The following is a 22,542-nucleotide window of genomic DNA, read 5'->3' as shown; positions in this document are numbered from 1 at the left end:
GCTCACACACTGCCCTGATCCAGCTGAAAACACACTCTATGTCCTGATGCACAGGCTCCTCCCAGCACAGCGTGAGTTCAAGGCCAGTCTGGGGTATGTGAGACCCTGTTTCAAACGACCAAACCAAACCAAACCAAACCAAACCAAACCAAACCAAACCAAACCAGAAAGAGCTAAATTTTTTGGCTGCTTTAAAAAACAAATCCACGGGGTTGGGGATTTAGCTCAGTGGTAGGGCACTTGCCTAGCAAGCGCAAGGCCCTGGGTTCCGTCCCCAGCTCCAAAAAAAAAAGAAAAGAAAAAAAAAAAAAAAACCAACCAAACAAAAAACCAAATCCACACTGTTCCTTGTTAATGCACACAAACCACTGTTTCCATACCTTGTTTCCCTCATACACCCATCCCAGGCTCTTCACTCCAAAGGCGACCTGGCTGGCGGAGACATCCAGACACGTGGCAGGCTGGCCGTAGACATAGTGAAGGGTTCTGGCCGAGTCCTCAGCCTTCAGCAGGTACACCAGGTCCCCGGCAGTGGCTATTGCTACAGGGTACCTCCCAGTGTTCGGAACTATTTCAAGGTAGTCAACCTGTGGAGAGAAGAGTTGTTCAGTCATCTTGACTTGGTCTGTGCACAGGCCCAGCTTACAGAAACAGTTGAGCACAGGGGCCATCTGCAGGGATGGCCATGGCTCCTGCCCAGTGAAAAGACGCCTTTAACAGCGAAGACAAAGTGCACTCTGAGAAGAAAAGCCAAGTCAGGGAGACACCATCTTCCACTTGACAGCCCCAGGCTCAGGAAGCCTGAGGACACAGAGCTGGAAGTGAACAGGAAATGTGATCCAGTCCAACTTGTCCTCAGGCAAGAATGGCAGCCCTCAGCATTGGTGCAAGCTCACTGTGACCCAGGAGGGTCTATCAGTGCTTACAGACACCTGCCCGGCAAGGCTGTGCACAGCGCTCATGAGGAGCTGTTCCTGTCAGTGTGTACACAGCACAGTCACCCCAAATGCCGCACAACCACCGGAGACAACCTGAGGTCTTCCCTATGGCTAGGGAACAGAAGCCCCAGTGGGCTTCCCCTTCAGGGGACTAGGCTATGAGATGGCGAGACAATTTCCGGCTGTCTTAAATCCTAACTGTGGCAGTGGTTAGCGCCATCTTTACTTGTTTTGTTGTTTTACTAGACACTGAAACAGTGAGACTGCCCCAGTTCCAAGTGAACAGAGACATTTGTGTGAACATCAGAACCAACACCACAAGAGCCAAACTCTGTTCTTAGCTCTTTCCTGCCTGCCTGTCAGCCAGTGACCCTGCGACCATCTGAGGACAGAACAGCACAGACAAACACACTCTTGTCAGACCTTCTCTGAGTGCCTGGTGGTGGGCACACTCTGAGTGATCCACTTCTCCCCAGCGCAGTGCACACCCGTGCACCGCTGAGGAGTCACAGACAGTGGAGGCTGAAGGTGAGCTCCTGAGGAATTATGGAAACCCGTGGTGTAAAGGACAGTACTGAGCTGACTATATGCCAGAGGCGCTCAAAAGCCTGAGTTCTGCAGGCTGCCCTGGGGAGCTGAGCACACGCAAACATCCGGTGCCTCTGCTAATCCTGGGCCCAAATCCTGCTGAGCTGCCCAACATCTTGGGCTATGGGTCCATCCCAAAGGCCAGCTGCTCCAAGCTAACACTGTGGACCTGGGAACGTTGCCACAAGTTTTATTCAGGAGGCACAGCTAGGGAACAAAGATGGTCCAGCTCCATGGGCCAGGGGTGCCTGATCCAGGGACGCATAGCACACACTGGTAACTTGGCACTCAGACAGGAAAATAATGCTGGGAGCTGACCTGCCCCCAGCAGGGCTACTCACCCTGTCTCTATAGAAACTCACTTCTTACTCTCCTAAAACACTCCTTCTGGTTGCCCATTTGACTTCATCTTCCGGATGGGTTTCTAGCAGGCCAAGAGACTTGGACTGGCAGTGGCAGCCATTCACTGGGAGGTGTAGATGACCTCCAAAGCTTCCAGTCTGCCCCAGGACAGCACCTGACTGCCAAGACGGGATTTACACTTCATGAGGGGTTCTCGGCTCGGGAAACTGACTGGTCCACAGAACAAATGGAAGCCCTGCACCCCAGGTCTCTACAGCTGAGTGTCAGGTAGTGTTAGAGGAACACTGTGAGCACTGCAGAGCTGATCTGAAGCAGCAAGCTTAGGGAGATGAAGCTGTGACCCCAGGTGTTTGGGGCTTGGTATTCAAATCTAAAGACACCACAGGGAAAGGGAGAGGGGGCCCCCGTTTCAAGTTGCCAAACCTCCTTGCTCAAGGCTAGCTCCCCTGGCTCATGCCAAAATTATGTGTACTCAAATTAAATACAAATTCAGCACAGCTGAACACTGCTGTATCACCAAACCATCTCTGCTTGGTGAACAAGACTGGGGACAACTGTCAGCCTTGTGCAAAGCCTGATCTGGCTCAGCTTCCTGTTGGCACCCTAGAGCCAAGCTCCCACTCCACACTGGCTTCCCTGGACCTCCTCCAAGGCTACTCTCAACTCTAGGTGGGACAACTGTGTGGGACGAACGCTTTCAGTCACACAAACTGCAGTGTACCACTGCTGTCCACTTAGGTATTGGCCAGAAATGAAGCCTGAGCTCCTGGGGTGGGCCTGCACACTGGCAGGAAGGAGGCTGGACCACGGTAAGAACAAACTCTGGGGCTGGGGATTTAGCTCAGTGGTAGAGCGCTTACCTAGGAAGCACAAGGCCCTGGGTTCGGTCCCCAGCTCCGAAAAAAAAAAAACAAAAAACAAACATACATTTAAAAATCATTCAAACATAGAAAACAATTAACTATCTCATCCTAATGTGGGGTTTCACCTTTAAAAAAAAAAAAAAAAAAAAAAAAAGAACAAACTCTGGCTCTGAAGCCACCTCAGTGTTTGCACGTGCTGATGTGTTGTTTTGTTTTAGAGGCTGGGGGTGGAGAGATGGCTCAGCAGTTAAGAGCATGGACTGCTTCACAAACGTCGGGAATTACATTACCAGCTCACGACCACTTACAACTCATGTTCCAGGGGCTCCAACACCTCATGAGCACTCAAGAAGAAAAGGAAGGGTGGGGGGGTGAGGATGAAGATGAGGAGGAGGAAGAGGGAGGCTGGAACCTAGGACTTCATGCACACTAAGGGAAGATTCTATTAAGCTGTAAGCCCAGGAATTGGACTGAGTCATAACTTAGCTTGGAAAACAGGGGAAAGGCAATTCCCTATTCTGACTTCATAGGGAAGGAAGGAAATTGTAGCCGTGTGTCAGCGGCTGTTGGGACCGACACTATTTCTGACAGGGATCCTCTGAATGCAAACTAACAAGCACAGTATGAGCTCACCAGTTTCTGAACTTCAAATTCCGAGGCTACATGCCAGTTCCCCTCCTCGTTGGGGTACAACATCACAACGTCAAAAGCAGAAGCTGTGGCAACCACGGGCTTTTCCTGGCTGAGCGCAAGGGCTTGTATTCTTGCATCGTGTTCAAAACGAAAGATAGGGAACCTCCCGGTTCTCAGGTCCCAAACGTTAAGAATTCCTAGAAGAAGAAACGCAGAGAACAAGTGTAAAGCTGGTCCGCAGACACAGAGCAGTCTTACAGTCGTTTTTCAGATTACTGTGCACGGCTCTTGGTTTGAGCCTGTGCCACTGTCCTATTGCAGGACTTTAGGGCTCACTCCAGGAGCCTCTGACGAACGACAGCAGTACTCACAGGACTACTGGGCAGGCCATGGGCCCAGAAACAATTCAGATGATTTCGCCTGTGGCTCCCTCATAAAGCTAGGGCTACTTCTGACCTTCCTACTACCAACACTGACATGATTCACTCTTGGTCTCTATGCAGTCCACCGTCTTCATCTCTAACTGAAAGTGCCTGAGTCCAGATTCTTGCTCTGACATAGCAAACTGCACACAGTTAGATACTGCAAGACTTTCAAGTGGCTGCAGCCCATAGCTGCAAACAGCAACAGAGATCTCTCTTCCACAGAAAGGCTTAAACACGCATGCACTTGTCTAAGAACTATGATCAAATAGAGGACAGGCAGGGCACAAAAGGCTCCATGACGTGGTCCCCTGGCATATACTTTGGTAAACTCTCTCTATTCTGCCTCAGAGATGCTGTGCTACAGAAAATGGGCCCACCGGTTGAATAGGAGCTAGCACCTCCCCTCCAGGAGGCCTCATCTTGACATGACCTCTTCCAAGTACTGCTGCTCTGTGTCTGTTCCAAGGTGTCATACAGTGGGCACCGCTATGCAGAGCCTCTGGGTACTCAGTACCTGCTCCAAGGCGTCACACAGTGGGCACTGCTATGCAGAGCCTCAAGTTCTGCTGCTGTGTCTGTTCCAAGGCGTCACACAGTGGGCACTGCTACAGAGCCTCTGGGTGTTCAGCATCATATGCCTCCTCTCTGTGTTCTCCATCGTGAGAAGAGCAGAGTTACCCCATTCCACACAGACGGGACTGCAGAAGTCTTAGGTGGCTGGATAACTGCTTCATGATTACTCACTCTGTGACAGCACTGAGCTTGGCAGGGACTAACACACCACTGAAGTCACCCATGTTCTGGTGTGTCAAGCTGTGTAAGCTGTTAAACACAGTGCACCCTTGCACACTTAGACTATGGACACAGCATTCACTTTCAGTTGATGACTGATGTAACTGGCATCCTGTCCTCCACAGACCTGGATGCAGCAAACACAGCTCAGTGCAAAGCAAGCTCCGACCGACTCAGACACTCAGGGCCATACCTGACTCTCCTCTTCAGTTACATTCGCAGCCACCGCTTGTCAGTGGCAATGGTGCAACCACAGTCCCTAACACCAATTCTCGTGTACAAGCATTTACTACTCTTAGGTTTTTGTGAATTAACTGTCTCTTCCCCCTGTCCTGTTAGCGTCTCTGCTCTGAAGTCCACTTTGCCACTGACCCAGCACTTTGGCTTTCTCTGATTCGTATTAAATCAAGAAGCTTCCACAGTCTGCTTATTTTGCTTTGTGTCTTTATCTTTAACACGTGATTCTTGGAGCCAGGCATGGTGACACACACGGGTAACTGCAGCAACTGGGAGGCTGGGGCAGCAGCCTGGCAGCCTGAGGTTAGCCTGAGGTTAGCCTGAGCAACAACAATCGCTCACCCTGGACTTGCTGTGTTGTTGCTCAGTCCAGGGTGAGCGATAACTCGTCTCTAAACGCATAACACATCCAGTGGATTTTCTGGAGACACCATTTATTTGGTCTTGTTTTAATACAAACTAAGACTACTTCCGTCTTTACATCTTCCGTTTGTAACTGTGTGCGCCTATGTGTACCGAATGAGTGCAGGCACCCCTCAGGCCGGATGCCTGGACGCCCTGACGTTGGAGTTACAGACGGTTGTGAACTTTGGGAACCAACCTGTGCAAGGGCAGCAGTGGTCTAACTGCTGAGCCCCGTCCAGCCTCACGACCCACACAGTTCTGACCTTCCTCCAGACGTAGGTTTGGATTATGTGCTTACTCCATTATGACTCCTCTGCTGCCTCCTGGCCAAGAGTCTCCCTGCAATCACTGGGCAGCTTCCTCAGGACCTCAGGATGCATGCTTAGGTCAGCATAGCCAAGACTCAAGGGATTCTACTGACCTTCCCTGAGTACAAGGAAGCCACACAGCCATTTTCCTCTCCTGACCTCTGTCCTACTTGGCACATGTGCTTTTGCAGAAGTGGGTGGGGCAGCATCTTTTAGAGTGCTGTAAGTAAGGAGAGACACTTCTGTTTCCCTGTGTAATCATCACCTCTGCTCACCAACATCACCTTCACCAACATCAGAAACCAGAAGCTTTGCTAAGAACACAAAGCAGCAGCTGGGCAGTTGGGACAGAGTATCCACTCAGCCTTCACCTTGACCCCCCCCAACTTCTGCACACACATCAGTAAAGGGGCGGAAAGCTTAAGGGAGAGACAGGCAGACGCTATTTATCAGTGAGCACGGCTCCATCACAGTACTTTGTGACCTGATAACTACAGACTTGAAGAGAATGAGAATGTTATTAGAGCGCTCCATGCTACTGCGGGAGGTTACCATCCCGAAGAAAACAGTCTATAAATTCACACACTGGGCAAGTGCTCGCCAAGCCCTGAGCAGCATCCAGGAGCCCTGTTAGCGCCATGCTTAGGATGATATAAAACAAAGTTCCTTACTGCATGGGCCGGATTTCTGATGGCATCGACAAAGCCACTCATGAAGATTAACTGTCAACTTGATACAGCCTAGAGACACGGGAGAAGTGAGTCTCAATTCAGGAACTGCACAGAGGGTGTAATGGGAGCGGGTGGGGATGTTTTGATTGATAATGGACATTAGATGGCCCAGCCCACTGTGGGTAGCACCATTCCCTGGCAGGCAGCTCTAGGCTCTGCATGAGTGAGCCTGTAAGCAGCATCCTCCATGCTGCCTTTTCCTCTTCCCTAAGTTGCTTCTGGCCGTATTTTGTCCCAGCAACAGAAAGGAAGCCATAAGCTTAGTTCAGACCACACATCCACACCCAAACCCACCCACACATACACCCCTACCCACACTCAATCTGTCCATCTGTCCTCACACCCTCACAAGGAGCAGCTGACCTTTACAGGCACTGAGTTGAGCTGGTCCACGTTCACCATGTGACTATTAAAAGAGATGCCAGCAACAACTGTCAGAACCAAAAAAATTCAGTTCTCAAACATACGATAGTTAGAAGTCTGATGTGGACGCAGGGTGGACTTGGCTTCTGGCACTGGGTGACATATAAAGAGGCGGGCTATGTGCTGGGCTCCTGCTCCCCCAATAGTGGGTCAGAGGGAGTAGTGCTATTAGTTGAGCCTGGCTAACACGCACCTCCTGTTCAGTAAGAAATGTTCAATGGTAAGAAAAAGACTGGAGTGGAGCTCCACAGAGTGGAAACTGACTAGACTAGCACAGGCTGTGTCACACAGGCAGAGGACAGGACAGGACAAGCTGACAAGGGTGGAACCAGCTACCCAGGCAACACTAGGGATCAAGGCCACTTGTGCATGCCACAGATCTCACTGCTAATCTCTACAACTGCTTCTCCTTCCGCCTCTGCTGTGCAGCTTTCTCTAAAGGAGCCAGCTCCATCCCACAATGGCTTCTAACCCAAGCACACAACAAAATGTGAGCCCAGGTCCATGAACAGGTCCCCATCCCGAGTCTGACCAGCCAATGCCAAAGACATACTCAGGTCCTGTAAGCCTGCCCACCCCTCCGTGCTTGGGTGAGGAGCATTTTCTGCTGCATCTCAGGCCCCACACGAGGGTAATAAAGGAGGGTAAAAAGGCAGCAGGGGCCTCCCCAACACCAGCCTACTCAGCAGAAACCTGAAAGGGTGCAGACAAAGAAACACTGTGTCTTTCAAAGCACATCTGAGCGGGAGAGGATAGTGAGTGAAGGCCGAAGCCCCCCAAGTAGGCAGGGGCGGGACCTGGCAGCTTCGCTGGCTCCCTGCTCAGGGCCTCCACCTTGATGAGCAGCAGCAGGGCTACTGGCATTCACTCAGCACTTGCCCCAGACCAGGAAGTCATTAGCGGTGACATGAGTGACGAGGGCCAGGCTTTGGAGGAGACAGAAAGGCTGCTAAGCAGCTGTGCATGGGCACCCATGCCAGTGTGCAGCACGTCCCTCCCCTCCCAGAGGAGGCCAGCCAGAGTGTGGTAATGAAACTGCACATAGTGGAAATGGGATCTAAATGAGTTTAAGCTGATTTATGTTAGCTTTTGTAAAGATCACTCGTATCTGGAAAGTGCTACCCCTGTGCGATAGTGACGATGGTCCTTAAGAAGGCCGCCTAATGGTGCTTGCGCACAATATTTATATTCCTCGGCATGGGAACAAGGACCATAATGGATACCATTTTTGTTTTATTAGGGATGCATATTTAAATTAATCTGCTATTTGCCTAAACAATTAGCTGCTTCTGTTTGTGTGCACAAAGCCAAAACTGCAATTAGGCTTCCATCAAAAAAATAAGTCCCAACTAAAACTGTCCCTGCAGGGCCGTCAGAGCTCAGGGCGGAACTTCCCCAATTACTTCTCCGCACCACGGTAATTACCTTAATTGCTTGAAAGGTAAATAACCACCGAACTGGTTTTGGAAACACACACTGGCCTTGCCCCTCCCCTCGGATCTGCTCTATGTAACTATGGCTCAAGAAAGGCTACAATTTAGACAGCCACACACTGGCCCTTCAACCACCGAGTATGCCGTGGTCTCTGGAGACTTCTTTGCGGACACACCCTCTGAGCTCCAGCCTCTTGACTTACAGGGTTAACACCTAAGCTCGGTCCCAGCATCATGACAGCTAAGCAGACAGGATCAATTAGCTGTGTTCAGAGACACAGAATAAGGCTGACTATTTATACAGACAGCTGGCAGGCCCCGTTCCCACTATGGAAATAAATGCTTTTCTCCAACCAGTTAAGAAGGACGCAGAAGGAGTTCTACAAGGGAAAAACATTTTAACAGAAATTTAAAATGCACCCATAGCAGTCACTAAGCATAAACATGCACGTCTTCATCGACTGCCATAGCACACTCAGCTGAAGCTGCACACATCATCAAGTCAGAGGGCAAGCGCTGGCTCGCGCGCGCGCGCACACACACACACACACACACACACACACACACACACTAACACACACACCCCTGCTCTCTCTCTCTACCTTGTGTGAGGAGATCTCTCAGTGAGTCTGGAGGTTACTGCTCTGGCTAGGCTCCTGCCCACTGGGGCTGGGGTCACAGCACACGTGAGAACTGCACAACAAGCACCTTACCCACAGGGTCACCTCTCAGATCAGGAGTTCTATCAGTGTAAGCCAGAGCCCTGAGGGCTGCTTTGTCCGTAAGTCTTGACAGAGAAAAGGGCAGGCTGAAGGAGACTCCCCCCAAGGCTGCATGCTGCTGCCTCCAGAGGAAAAACCCCAAATCAGAAATATTCTGGACAGTGCATTGATGAGATTCTGAATGGGCTCAGGGCCAAGGTTAGGACAAAGGAGCAGAGGCTGAAGCCGAGATAACCTAGGTAGGCAGAGGCTCCAGGAGGGGGAGGGGAAGATGGGTTACTACGAGCTCTCAAGCCCACGCCTGGAGGATGCCAGACCAGAGAGACCCTAGGAAGGCTTATGACATCTAAGGCACCAAGAGAGCTTCAGATGCTGGCCCGAACCGGTGACTGGGACGCTCAACAGCACCCAAGACAAGCAAGCCTGCCATCACTCACACTGCCACAACACTTCAATTCTCTTCACATGCAGTGTCCTGTAAAAAACAAAACCACCACCACCACCTGTTGCTGGAGGCCAGATCCAGCAGTGTGTTCTGGATCCAAGGAGGAGATGTGTGGTTGGTGACTAATACAAGGCAGGAACACAGGCACGCAGGCACACACACACACACACACACACACACACACACACACGCACGCACACTCTCTTACACACACATACACACACACACATACTCACACACACTCTCACACACACTTGAGGAAGCAAAGCGCTCCAACAACTTTTCCTCCCACAGCTTGCATCCCCCAGCAAAATCTTTCAGGCAGTATTAAAACTGCAATGTGGGGGTTGGGGATTTAGCTCAGTGGTAGAGCGCTTGCCTAGGAAGCGCAAGGCCCTGGGTTCGGTCCCCAGCTCTGAAAAAAAGAACCAAAAAAAAACAAAAAAAAAAAAACAAAAACCCAAAAACCAAAAAAACTGCAATGTGGTTATAGTCTACTTTTCTCCTAATGAGTGATTACAATAATTAGAAGTAAACAAACAAACAACCCTGTACACTCCCCAATATCCCTCCATGACTGTGTTTTCTGTATTACAGGTGAGAAACAAATCCTTCCCCAGGACCCACACACACTCATGTTGAGGTAACTTGTTACAGAATAACAAGGTGTGAGCAAGCAAGGTCTTCTCAGCCAGCTCTTTACTGGCAGGCTACATTTTGCAACAGCAAAGGAAAAAAAATCATTTTACTGTTTATCTTAAAATGTAATCTTATTTTTTAAAAAATCTTAAAAGAATCACAAATGCAAGCTTTTATATAAAAGCAATCAGTCATCTCTACTTTAAGTCCTCAGGATGCACACCTACCCATTAATATTTTTTATTAAATCATATCAGAAAGCCAAGGGCAAAAATGGGTACAAGAATTAATCATCACCTTGGTCACCAGCCCAGCTTTAGTAAGAAAGGCTTACTACCAGCAGGGCTGCCAATGTCTTGTCCCCTGATCTAAAAAAAAAAAAACCCTTGCTCAACTACCAAGAATGCGCTTTTCGGAATTTTAAATTGTTCCCCAAGATTTTCTACAGTAAAGCCACTGACAAGGACATCTTCACCCAGCTATCCCAACAGTCCCCAGCTCTTAGTCCTTTCTGCGGCTGGTAACTGAATCACTCATCCGCTCCAGCCTAAGACTTGGGAAGTCCATCACTATTTAAGTTCTGGTGACGCTGCCCAGTGAGGGCTCAAAGCTCCTTAGAACTTTCAGAGCTCAGAGATGATCATGGAGGGACCAGGTGATGGTGGTGCACCAAGCCCAGCATGAGGTCCTCAGGACACTGTCCTCGGGGTTCTGCCTGTCTCCAGTTTCTTGAGTTCCTGCCCTGACTTCCCTTCATATTCAACAGAATATGACCGGAGTCACTTTCAGTCATGACATACCAACACAGAACTCGGAACGCTCTGAGTGGAGAGTATTACAGGTGTAAGGGTGTAAGAGAGGTGCCGACAGCTCCTGAAGCAGAAGACAGGGACATGGGCTCACGACACTTTCGTTTCTATTTTTATGTTAAACTTTTCTTAAGAGGCCTTGGGATTTTCATGTATTTGCATGTGTGACTATGCACTTGTGTGCTTGGTGTCTGCAGGGTCAGATCCCCCGCTCTGGAGTCACAGACGGATGTGAACTGCCATACAGGTGCTGTGACCTGAGCCCGTCCTCTTAACCACCCCTCATGTTCAGCTTTTAGAATAGAATTTTATGCATAACTTCTAATAAAGTAAAAACAGAAGGCAGGGCATGGTTGCATGCGTGTACCTGCAGCACTATGGAGGTGGAGGTAGGAGTTCAAGTCCCGGCTAGGGCTAAACAGCCAATCTGGAGCCAGGTAGAGCGGATAAGGGTGAGTTTACTTCGGCTGTTGCTATTCATATCCCTCTATGGAAACACGTTGCCTCTCCTTGAAGTGGAACACCTTACTCGCATCAGCCTAACTCTCGGAGCATAAACTAGAGTTTGGCTATCGCGTGAGACTTTAGTTCACCCCGGTTTTAGGCCTCATCCTGTGTTTTTACCACATAGTGGTATCTTCAATACATGAGGATTTTCAATTCTGATAAAGTTAACTTTTTTCTTTTGTAATTTGTGGTTTTTTGTCTAAGGAATCTCTACCCAGACCAAGGCAGGAAGATTTTCCACAGTTAAAAGCTTTACACTTAGCACTACAGTCTACTCTGAGCAGCTTGTCTGCAGCATAAGTGGGGATGGCAGGTTATTTGGGGGAAGGATATATGGGACAGTGTGTACTTCGTGCTGTCTGCTGGAAAGCCAAGGGCTTCACTGAAGTAGCCTATAGCCTTTGGGAAGGGTGGAGACACCAGCATAGTCCACCACTGTGGACTTCTGTGACCTTCTGGTGCCAATGACACTGTCTTCATCACTGTGGTTTTAAGTGTAAACCTTAAGAGTTAAGTGCATACTCCAGCTTGGAGCTCTTTAGGCCCTACAGCGTGGTTTTTGTTGTTTAGCGTTAGTGCATCCATTTTCCCTTAGCTTGCCTGGAATCTCTATCAGTCAGGTGAGTGGGCTCTATTTCTCTGAGCAGGGCTTTCTTTAGTCTCTCAGCATATTTCACAAAATTGCAGCACAGAAATCTTACCATAGTTTGTTGAATAAATCAACTCCTCACACATTTTTTCTTGAAAAACATTTTTTTATATTGTGATCACATTTTCTGCAGCCAGTTCTTTCTAGATCTTTCCTACCTTCTTATCCATCTATCTCTGCTCCCCCTCCCCCATATTGTAACAAAACCACTTTCTCAGTGGTCAATGCTAACTTGAATACAACTAATTTTTACATATTTATGCCAGACCCAGGATCTCGGCCACACATACTATATGGGTTTTATACATAAATTATCTATGGGGTTTTTACTTCATTTCTTCTGTTTCTTACACATTTTCTTGCAGCATGTAGGTCTATACAGCACCAAACCAGCGTGTAGCAGGGCCTGGTTTTTGAGAAGCCACTGCTGCACACAATCGGTGCTGCACTGGCAAATGCTCTCTCTTAAGCACATAGAAACTTTTTTCTGTGTTAGTAAAAGATTTTTTGTTTTTTTTTTCCCAAGAAAAAAATAGCTTCTACGGGGGCTGGAGAGATGGCTCAGAGGTTAAGAGCACTGACTGCTCTTCCAGAGGTCCTGAGTTCAATTCCCAGCAACCACATGGTCGCTCACAACCATTTGTAAAGAGATCCGATTCCCTCTTCTGGTATATCTGAAGACAGCTACAGTGTGCTTATATATAATAAATGAATAAATAAATCTTAAAAAAAATAGCTTCTACATATGTTCTACCCCATAATGCTCTGCTGTTATGGTGCACGAGGCACCTACTCACTCTTTTTTTTTTTTTTTTTCCTTTTCTTTTTTTCGGAGCTGGGGACCGAACCCAGGGCCTTGCGCTTGCTAGGCAAGCGCTCTACCACTGAGCTAAATCCCCAACCCCGCACCTACTCACTCTTAAAGAGACTGTTAAAGAATAAAAGTAGCTTCACATCCCTGGGCTAGGCAGGTTTCTGTCCACCATGCATCCTGGAGCTCTCACCGCTGTCTGCTAACCTCATGGGCCCACACATACAGTTCCCTTGCCTTGTCCGCTGCTGCTGACTGCCCATGCACTAGTGCAACTCTGGGTCTCACCTTTACTCTTTTCTAAGGGACAGCGATGTTGGAAACTCGAGGCCCTGAAGCACATATGCTTCATTCTTTTAATCGATGCTACTCTTTGGGGCTAAAGGAAGTTCTGCTCTTGTGCTTGCCATAGTTTTTGCATAAACTACTTTTTCTTCTGATCTAGTTATCAGTCACCAAACCCCAGCATGGTTTTACTCCCAGCATCCTGTGTGCTTAGGAGCTGGTGCTCCCGCTTACGGTGTTCTTGGCCTCTCTTCTTACTCCTCTCTTCCATCACAGAAGACCGTGGAGTCCCATTAACTGGGTGGGTTGTCATCTGTTGCTGTCCTTACTCATGCTGGTGGCCAGATCTGACTGACGGGATCCCAAAAGGCTAGCTCCCACGTTCACTGCATGAGACCCCTCCACAATCCTCCTTCCTCCCCCACACACATTCCACAGCTGGCTAGTCCTCCCTGCAGCTGGCTCGTCCTCCCTGCAGCTGGGCTCAAGAGCAGGGCTCAAGCTGTGGTCACTGCTGCTGGGCTGCTGACCTTCCAGCCATGGCTGTTCTGGTCCCATCTTTGCCGCTCTGACAAAACACTGATCAAATGGATAGGCTTGATTTCAGCTGCAGCTGGCCACTACACTGAGGGAAGGCAAGGCACACGTAGCTCCTCCCTCCTCAGTGAGAAAGCCAACATGGGAGACAGGCAGCAGCAGGGGTAACAGGAAAGCCCCGGGTCTTTATTCAGAGTTGTTTCAAGAAACATTTTTGCATTTACCTTGAGTAATATATTCAACAACAAAAATCTGATGGGACAGATGGTTCTCTCTTATCCTGAAGCGTCAATGAGCCCTCTTGGCCAGAGACTGAATTTTGCACTTCTCAGAGCTCCAGAGGCAGAGAAGAATAGAAGTAGGTTTCCTTAAATGGTTTCCTGAACCATTCTCTTCTGTGGGAAATCTGCCTTGGCCCATCATCCCGCTTTGCTGACACTCTAGAAAGGGTAAACAGCAGAAAGAAGACAGCAGGAGCAGGTCCTGTGTGTGCTGCTATCTGTGGGGTGAGCATGGGAGACCAGAGAGCCCACAGGGCCATGCCCAGGCAGGGCACCCTTACAGCTCAGTGTCAGGGAGACAGAGGCTCAGAATGTGGAATCAGTGTCACTGCTGCTGGGGACATGGGGGTCCTGTCAGACACCTGTGACCTCTTCACTGAGAGTGAGTGACACAGCACATCTGGAGTGACTCTGGGCAATGTAGTTTGATTTACTATGTGTTCTGAGCTACTAACTCACTTCAAAAAATTGGTCAGAATTAGCCCTGCTGGCTCCCTGCCCCAGGCACACACAGCAGTGGTACTGAGATCCCCTCATAAGAGGCAGGAACACCTCAGAGCAACAGTTTGGTTCAGCAGCTCAACATGTGACAGTCTCCACAGCTTGTCAAACAAAACTAAAGGTCCTGGAATGTGCTAGGTGTCACATTAAAGTCCAATGTCTCAGAGGCCTGTCTGCTCTACACAGAGAACTTCAGGATAGCCTAGACTGCACAGAGACACATGGTCAGAAAAACAAAAAAGTTCAATGTCTTAAATACTTCTAAACCATTTCAGCTCTGGACTCTCACTTAAAATTTTTAATACATCGTGTGTGTGTATATGTGTGTGCGTGCGTACGCATGTGTGTGAGTGCAGGGAGGGGGGTAGGGGGAGAAGACAGCTTGGACTTGGCTCTCTCTGTACCCACATGGCTCTGGGAAGGGTTCAGGCCAGCAGCGTGGCAGTAAACACCTTTACCAGCAGTTATTCCGCACCTAAGTCTGTTCATTTCCCATGAATCTGAGAATACCGTGAGCATCCCTACTGCTGTGCGACAGTTGTGACTGAGCAAGTGTGTCCTGTCCTCTAAAAGGATGGTGTCTGGCAGCTCTCCCTCTGTGTTGGAAAGGAGCTTCAGTTCTGCGGTCTGCTCCCAAGCCTCAGGCAGTCGGGATGGCAGGCAAGAGCTGATTACTCACAGAGAAAAGTGACAAGAGAAAGGCCTGTGGGTAGAAAGAAAGCTTCTCCACAACCCATGGCCAGAGGTGGCAGGCAGCTGGTAGCTCACACGAACCTCACAATAATTTTGCTCCATTTCTAAAGCTTCAACACCGATCAAAGAGAAGAAGGGAGCTGCACGTTAGATTCAGACATCACCATCAAACACACGAGCAAACCATCGGACAACTCTCTGTGTTAAAACACGAGCCTAGGCGCCGAGTCCCCAGAGCTGCTGAGGAAGATAAGGTCGGCCTACAGCTGTGGAGCTTGCGGACTCCACTGGGTAACGAAGTGGTCGCCAACATCCAGCCTCACCCTGCCTGGCAGCACAGAGAGCTGCACTGATTCATCAAGGTGGCGTGCTGGTGCCCCCAGGTCTCGCCTCCTCTCTACCTCAGACAGACAGGCCAAGAACCTGCCCTCATGGAACAAGCATTTAATCTCACCAAAGACTGAGCTTTGAAGAGAGACTCAAGTGGGGAACGGGTCCCAGCTCACTACCGTCCCTTAATGCCGTGGCTTGAGGCCAAAGGCAGGCAGGCATGGAGCAGATGGAGTCCTGGCAAGGTCCCCACTGTCCCTGCACTAGCAGCTGCTCATTACTCAGAACCTTCACTTGCTTTAGCTAATGCTCCAGGAAAAGCATTTTGATTTGATTCATTTCGGGACGGTAACGTGCAGCACAATTAGTGGTAAAATCAAACTGGAGGGTGGCCAGTGCTGACAATTGGAAACAAGGCACAAGAAATATGAGGCCAGTGGGTTGGAATTCAAAAAATCACAACTGTGGCTCGCCCTGCCAAGTCCCAGCCCCCAGGTGCGTGTGTGGGGTTCCTCGGGGCACAGCTCCAGAAAGGACACGCTAAAGGGCTGGCTTTCTCCTAGAGTCCTCCTGCAGGGAGGCTCCTACTGAGGAGAACATGGCAGCTTGAACCAGGGGTCTGAACCTCGATGCTTCAGAGGTGCACTGAGGCAGCATGGGAAGGCTGGACATCCCCTCTACAAACTGCACACAGCAGACTGCACAAGAAGCACCAGCCACTGCTCTTGGAACGGAACAAAGGAATGTGCACTTGATATGGGGATCTGTGAGGCCTGAGTTGCTCTTTGAGAATATGTCAATCTGTCACCCAAGTGATTCTGAGGACAAGGTCACCTGAGTTGGGAAAACGACCAGAAAGTGCCATCTTCCACAGAAATCCTGACAACCTGATTCTGCTGAGAAGACTGGGAGAGCCTGCTGGTGCTTGAGGAATAATGGTCTTCACACCTAAGACACAGTAAAAGCTTTGAGGCAAATCCCGAACCGTGGAAGGACTGCAGTTTACCTCACAGCCAAGTGGCTGCCCACCAACATGACCTGAGACCCTAAAGTGTAATCTTTGAGCACTGACACCACACAGGTCAGCAGTATCCTGAGCAGACCTGTATCACAGTGCCAGAGACCACCAGTGCTCAGGTCTACTTCCTACTAACCCACAACGGGCTCTGTATTGACAAGGACTTAACTGGGACACAACCACAAAGGAAACACAGGGACCACAAGCGGCAGGTGTGCGTAAGAAACTATCGGCCTTCCCACTAGGGAAAAACAACCACATTATGTGCTGCTCCCTACCAAATCCACCTGAGAACAGAGGGGCGGCTACACCTGCTGGAGAGCAGACACAGGGCACCTGTGCTCACACTCCTACCTGGAGACCCTTCCTATAGGAGACGACTTCCCTGCTCACACGAGAGGACACTGGTACAAAGCTTCTCACTACAATGCTGCCTGGGAGAGCAAATGCAGAGACACAGCCACAGGCCTGTACAGAACAGCGGGTCACATAGGTGTGGAAAGGGAGCTTTAAGGGTCACTCCATCACAGAGCCAAAGAGTGGGCACTGGAGAGGTGGATCAGTTGTTAGAGCACTGGCTGCTCTTCCACAGAGCCCTGACTTGATTCCCAGCATCTACATGGTGGCTCACAGCTGTCTGTAACTCCAGTCCCAGGGACTCAATGTCCTCTTCTTGCTTCTGAGGCACTGCATGCAGGTGGCGCACTGCTACACGCAGGCAAAGCCTACACACATTAAATAAAACAAAAAACAAAAGCCTAACAACTGACAGGGGCACTCTTGATGACAATTCAGCAGCCTGCATGACGCGACACCTGCAGCCCAGCCCCGCATGGCACCACAACACTGAGGAGAGTTAACAGGTGTGTCACTGGGGTAAGAACAAGACACGCAGAACTGTACAGAACTGGCCTGGGAAGAGGAGAGGACCTAGAAGTTGAAGGACACTTTCAAGTAGTTTTTGTTTTTTACCATGTATACATACATACATGTGTACACACACACACACACACACACACACACACACACACACACACACACACACCCCTTTGTTGTTTAAATACATTTTAACTTGATTTTTTTTTTTTTTTTTTGAGATAGGTCCTTACCATATAGCCCCAGTTGGCCTGAAACTAAATAGACCAGGCTGGCCTGAGACATGGAGCACCACCTGCCTCTGCCTTCCACGTGCTGCTAGTAAAGATGTCCACCGCTTCTGAATGAGGGCTTTTACACGGCACATGTGAGCTGTTCTGAACACCCCGATTCAAATGTTTACCATCAAGGAAGCATCTGCATTGCGCCCACATTGCTATGCAGTGACAGTGGCAGTGGGCTGAAGACAGTCTCGGCAGCGCTGAGCGAGCACAGTGGTGGAAGAGCACTACTTAGCATGCACATCCGCGTGCAGGTCTGTGCACGTGCATCTGTCTGTCCGTCTGCTCACCTAACTTGCAGCACACTTTACTTTCCCCTCGAGCTCTTGTGTAAGCTGGTCAGATGTGGTGAGCTGGAGTGGAAGCTTCTGCTTTCTTTGGAAAGTCAGTTATGTCAAACGATGCTTTGCTGGGCAGACGGGTGAAAGGACACTCTGCTAAAGCAAGCACGTGAAAGGACTGCTGATGAAGGAGTCTTTGTTACTGACACGCACACAGGTACTGGTTGGCCTTATACTTAGTTGCTGGGCTCCCCTTATGGTGACGCCAGAGAGACACTGTAGAACTCCTTGTAAGAACTTCCTACAGCTTCTTCCTGCTTCCTAGGACCAGGAAGCATAGTGATGGCGCTGATACAGACGCCTCTCGTGGAGTTTTGCTGAGGCAAGCCCCTTGGGAGGACTGTCCGTGATGGTGGGAGGGAGTATAGACAGGACCCAACAGACAGTGACTGCGCTTGCATAGCCAGCTTTGCAACACTTCATTGGCCTCGAGTCTCCGGCTTTGCTGATCTTCACTTCACTGAGAGGCACTTGGAGAACTTCTCCTGGCCTCCCTGCTGGTCCTGGTCCCTCCTGCTGACTCCTGCCCATTGGCGGAGGCCTGGCTGTGTCTGCTGAAGTCGTGGCACTGCTGCTGATCCATGTTTCTATCCTGATACTACTGGACTGGACTGCTGGTGTATCTGTGCCGTGTTTGTGAGTGGATCGAGCTGCCTCTGCTGACTTCTGTTAACTGAACTGATTTCCTGACAATGCAGATTGGAGTTGCTCCAAAGAATTTTTAAAACAAGCCCACTTCTCCTGTATCCTAATAGCCTTTCTTCTCCACTACCTCTGCTGGGTGGTGGGCTAGAAGGAGGTTAAAGCATTTAAGAACCCTTATTGAACGTAGGTTTTAAAAATGTCAAACTACGGTGAACCCAGTGCTCACTTTACAAGAGTCTCCATGTTTGTTGTCAGGGACTCTGCTCCAGCAACACTGGGACTAGGAGACAAAACTAGCTATGTCATAAACACCTTTTATTCTCCAGCCTTCAGTTTCCCCACTGGTGAAAGTGTCTGTGTGCCAATCAAGTATGCAGGAACGGAAGTGCTGTGGGAGCTGTCCAAAGCTACGAGCCCAGTCGGAGACGAAGCAGCAAGCACGCTCAGAAGGAGGCTACGCTGAGTATCTGATCAAGCAGCACACACGGGAAAGCCTAACCGTCGTAGAAGCACTGTGCTGCTGCTGCTGCTGCTGCTGCTGCTGCTGCTCTGCACGGCGATGCTGAGGTTTGCCCTGGCCTCATGTGTGGCAGGCAAGTACTACGCTGAGCCACGCCTCCAATCTCAACTTAGCTAACAACCATCTGTGGTGTCTACTATCATTAAACCACAAGAGCAGAGTAGAAATAAAGTTCTGCTCAGCTTTTAAAATCCCTACATTTACTCTTTTAGCTCTGAATTCTCACTGTTGAGTAGTAGGTGGTTACAAAGCTCCAACAGCTCTGTAGTTCTGCCCCCTACGCCAAACAACAGGACGCTGCCTGCCAGATTCTTCACCTAAAAGCAGGAGGGAGAGCATGCCCATGTGTGAAGAGGCAGAGGTGTGTGTGGATGCATAGATGGACCTGTGTATAGGAGGCAGGTGAGTGGTTATGTGGGTGTGTGCATGCTTGGAGAAGGCAGGGGGCAGTAGCAGCTACCGCACTGGGTGAAGCTTTCTCGGATACAGGGAGGAGGGAGGACTGAGGTACTCACCATCCTCGTAAGCCGCCACTGCCAGCGAGCTGTTGATCCTCACAAAGGAGACATATGGCTGCATTCCAGGATCCTCCTCCTCAGACTCAGACTCCAGGAAGGGGGCCACATAGTCCCAGGTGCGGGTGTCCCACACCCTCACCTCCCCTGACGTGTATCTGGAAGAGAAGAACAGTCTTGGTTCCAAGAGAAACCTGGAGGCCATACACGGTAGCATGTGGGCTGCTTGGAAGGCTCTGTTCCTATATAGCGGTTTGAATGGCTTAATGAGGAGGTTGTCAACTGGACCACAGAAGGATGTGGGCATAGCCCACACTGTTACAACACAATGGTGACCACCTTTAAACCCTGCACTCAGGAGGCAGATGCAGGAAGATCCCTGTGAGTTTGAGTCCAGCCTACACAATTCCAGGACAGCCAGGGCTTCACAATGAGATCCTGTCTCAAAGGAAAGAAGGAAGGAAGGGAAGGAAGGAGAATGAGAATGAGTGACATGATGTCCCCCTTGCACCCTCAGAACCAAGCTATTACCTTCCCCCTCCCACTCCAGGAGTCACAGAGAGAACCATGGAGCAGTGCTGGCATCGCAGCGCACATGCATGCAGGGACACAGAGAGCCAGCAAGCTCTTCACCCCTCCACCAGGGGCACAGCTGACTCGTTAGAGCCCTGAAGGACACCGAACCTGCTCAAATGACTCCAAGCAAAGCCAGCCCTGCCCTTTCTGTGAGGAACACCTACACTGCCCGCTAAACAAGCAGGGCCTGGCTCTGGCCTGTGGCTCTGACCACTTCCTGGATGACCCACTCTGTCTTAAGGCCCTCAGGATGGTGGGGCAGCCAAACAAAGACGTGCCTAGCCTGTTGCTGAGAGTCCACAATCCTACTGCTGAATCCCTCGGGTGAGGAGGGTGAGGGTTGAGGAAAAGGAGCTGTAGGAGCTGCTTGAGGAGTACAGAGAGGCAGGGATCCCAAGGAACAGTGTTCCTAAGACCCTAACCACACTCCCTCAGAGCCTCATTGCAGAGACAAGACATCTAGTCACCTCTGAAACCAAGGGCATGGTCATGTCTGACGCAGCTACAGAAGGTCAGCCTCAGGTGAGACTCCACATCTATGTATTACTGTGCACACGCATTGGGGAGGAGGGGCGCCTGTGTGCAAGCGAGGACACGTTGGTGGAACTGATTCTCTTCCCACCGCGGTGCAGGTTCCAAGGATTCACTCAGGACACCAGGCTTTCAAGACAAGTACTCATTATCCCTCAACCATAGCAACCACCGAGGGCAAAGTTGCTTTGTCTTTTGTTTGTTTGGTTGGTTGGTTTGGTTTGGTTTGGTTTTCAAGACAGGCTTTTCTGAGTAGCCCTGGCTGTCCTGGAACTCCATCTGTAGACGAGGCTGGCCTCGAACTCAGAGATCTACCTGTCTCTACTGGAATTAAAGGTGTGTGCCACCACTGACTGGAAAGATTTTTTTCATGAGACAACTGTGAGTGCCCTGACTCAGGGTCATTTTCTTTATAACACACTGCAGCACGCCCTCCCAACTATTAATCTACAGTAAATGTGTAGGTTATGTAGCCCACGGGTCATCCTGTGGGCGAGCTCACTCTGCAGGACAGAGTCCAGACAGCATTCTGTCAAGAGGGGCACAGTAGAGAGGCTTCCCCACACTCAACTGCCACTGTGGTGATCACTAACCCTCATGACTGTCTTTAACTGTGGCAATGCTTAACCAAAGCCGCACACTAAGGTGGCCCTGATGGATCACAGCCACAGGGTCCAGGCTCTTCAGGAAGTGCTCTGGATGACTCACTGATGAGGAACCCCACAAGGAGCTGCTCCTCACAGCTGCACCTAAGCACCCGCTTGGCACCCCAGCCTGGCTCAAGCTGTTCACTGGGACAGGCCACTTGTGTCCACTACAGAGAGACAGGAAGGTTGGAGCAGGAGTTCAGACTATGAGTCTAATCTCCAGTCAGTCCCACGTGAAGTGAGGGAAGCACAGCTCAGGAGAGTGCGATGAAGAGAAGCCATGAGCTGTTCATGCTCATGACAGACCTGGCTGGAGTCTGTCAGCACATCCATGGTTTCCAAGCTATGTTCTGAGATGCCTTGCTGGAGATAACAGTGGGAGGAGCAGGGTGTGGGAGGGGCAGGGTGTGGAAGGCAGGCTCTGGGGGACCAGGGCTCCAGCTCACTGCCTTCTCCAGAGAGTTCTGGGGCAAACCAGCAACAACCACCACAAGGAAAACATGTTTCACCTTTGAGCTGCACAGGGGTGTGCAGTGCAAGACAACTACTGCTATGTCCTCATCTGAGGAGTAAGCAGGGGAGAAGGGCAGGGACTCACAGGATACTCCCTGCAAGCACACTGCCCTGTGCACCAAGACAGGCCCGCTCCCCGAGCACTGGCCCGCACGCTCCCCAGCTTCTGCACAGATACCTGCCTTGTCAGTGCTGTCAGCAGTCCCATCACAGGACAGACCAGTTCCCCACACTTACTCACAATCGTACTCATTCCAGGAGCCGCCCGAGGCTCCCTGCTCATCCTGCCTGCAGATGGCCTCCCTTGCTGGCTTAGGGCTATGTGCTATTGCCATTGGCCATCCGTGCTGGCCCGTCCTCATCAGCCCACATCTCTGCACCTCATGCACAGCTAATGCTATAAAGAAGTGGTGTCTGGAGAGAGTAGGTCACCGGCAGCGCAACTCCTCGCTCCCAATCAGCAGCTCCTACTACCAATGGGGAGTGAAGTGCCCAGAACACAGGCGAGCTCCTCAGACTTCTGTATCTCTTTCCAAACAGACTAAACTAGCTCTGGGAGACACCAGGCAAACCCAGTCATTTGCATAAACATGGAATTTTGCAGACAGCCACTTGAATTAACTCTGTTCTTCAAAGCTAAAGAAGCGTGAGAATCAGGCGTGTTTGCTCTGATAGGAGCTGCAAGACCTATACGCAGGCTCTGACAGCTAAGGGAGAGAAACCACAGTAGA

The 22,542-nt window shown here is 50.2% G+C and overlaps 1 protein-coding gene across 1 annotated transcript in view; it reads right to left on the bottom strand.

Annotated features, from left to right (window-relative positions):
* Fbxw8 (F-box and WD repeat domain containing 8) overlaps positions 1 to 22,542 on the bottom strand; it is a 90,608-nt gene that overhangs the window by 29,633 nt on the left and 38,433 nt on the right. The window contains exons 5-7 of the mRNA NM_001107145.2: positions 19,545 to 19,702; positions 3,386 to 3,582; positions 381 to 587 (exon numbers count right to left, since the gene is read on the bottom strand). Coding sequence (NP_001100615.2) covers positions 381 to 587; positions 3,386 to 3,582; positions 19,545 to 19,702 — 562 coding nt within the window. The remainder of the gene's footprint in view (positions 1 to 380; positions 588 to 3,385; positions 3,583 to 19,544; positions 19,703 to 22,542) is intronic.

Source organism: Rattus norvegicus, chromosome 12 (assembly GCF_021556685.1).
Source record: "Rattus norvegicus strain SHRSP/BbbUtx chromosome 12, alternate assembly SHRSP_T2T, whole genome shotgun sequence".
NCBI classification, from domain to species: Eukaryota; Metazoa; Chordata; class Mammalia; order Rodentia; family Muridae; genus Rattus; species Rattus norvegicus.
The sequence above is the reverse complement of the archived record's forward strand: the minus strand, read 5'-3'. Positions and strand labels throughout refer to the sequence as shown.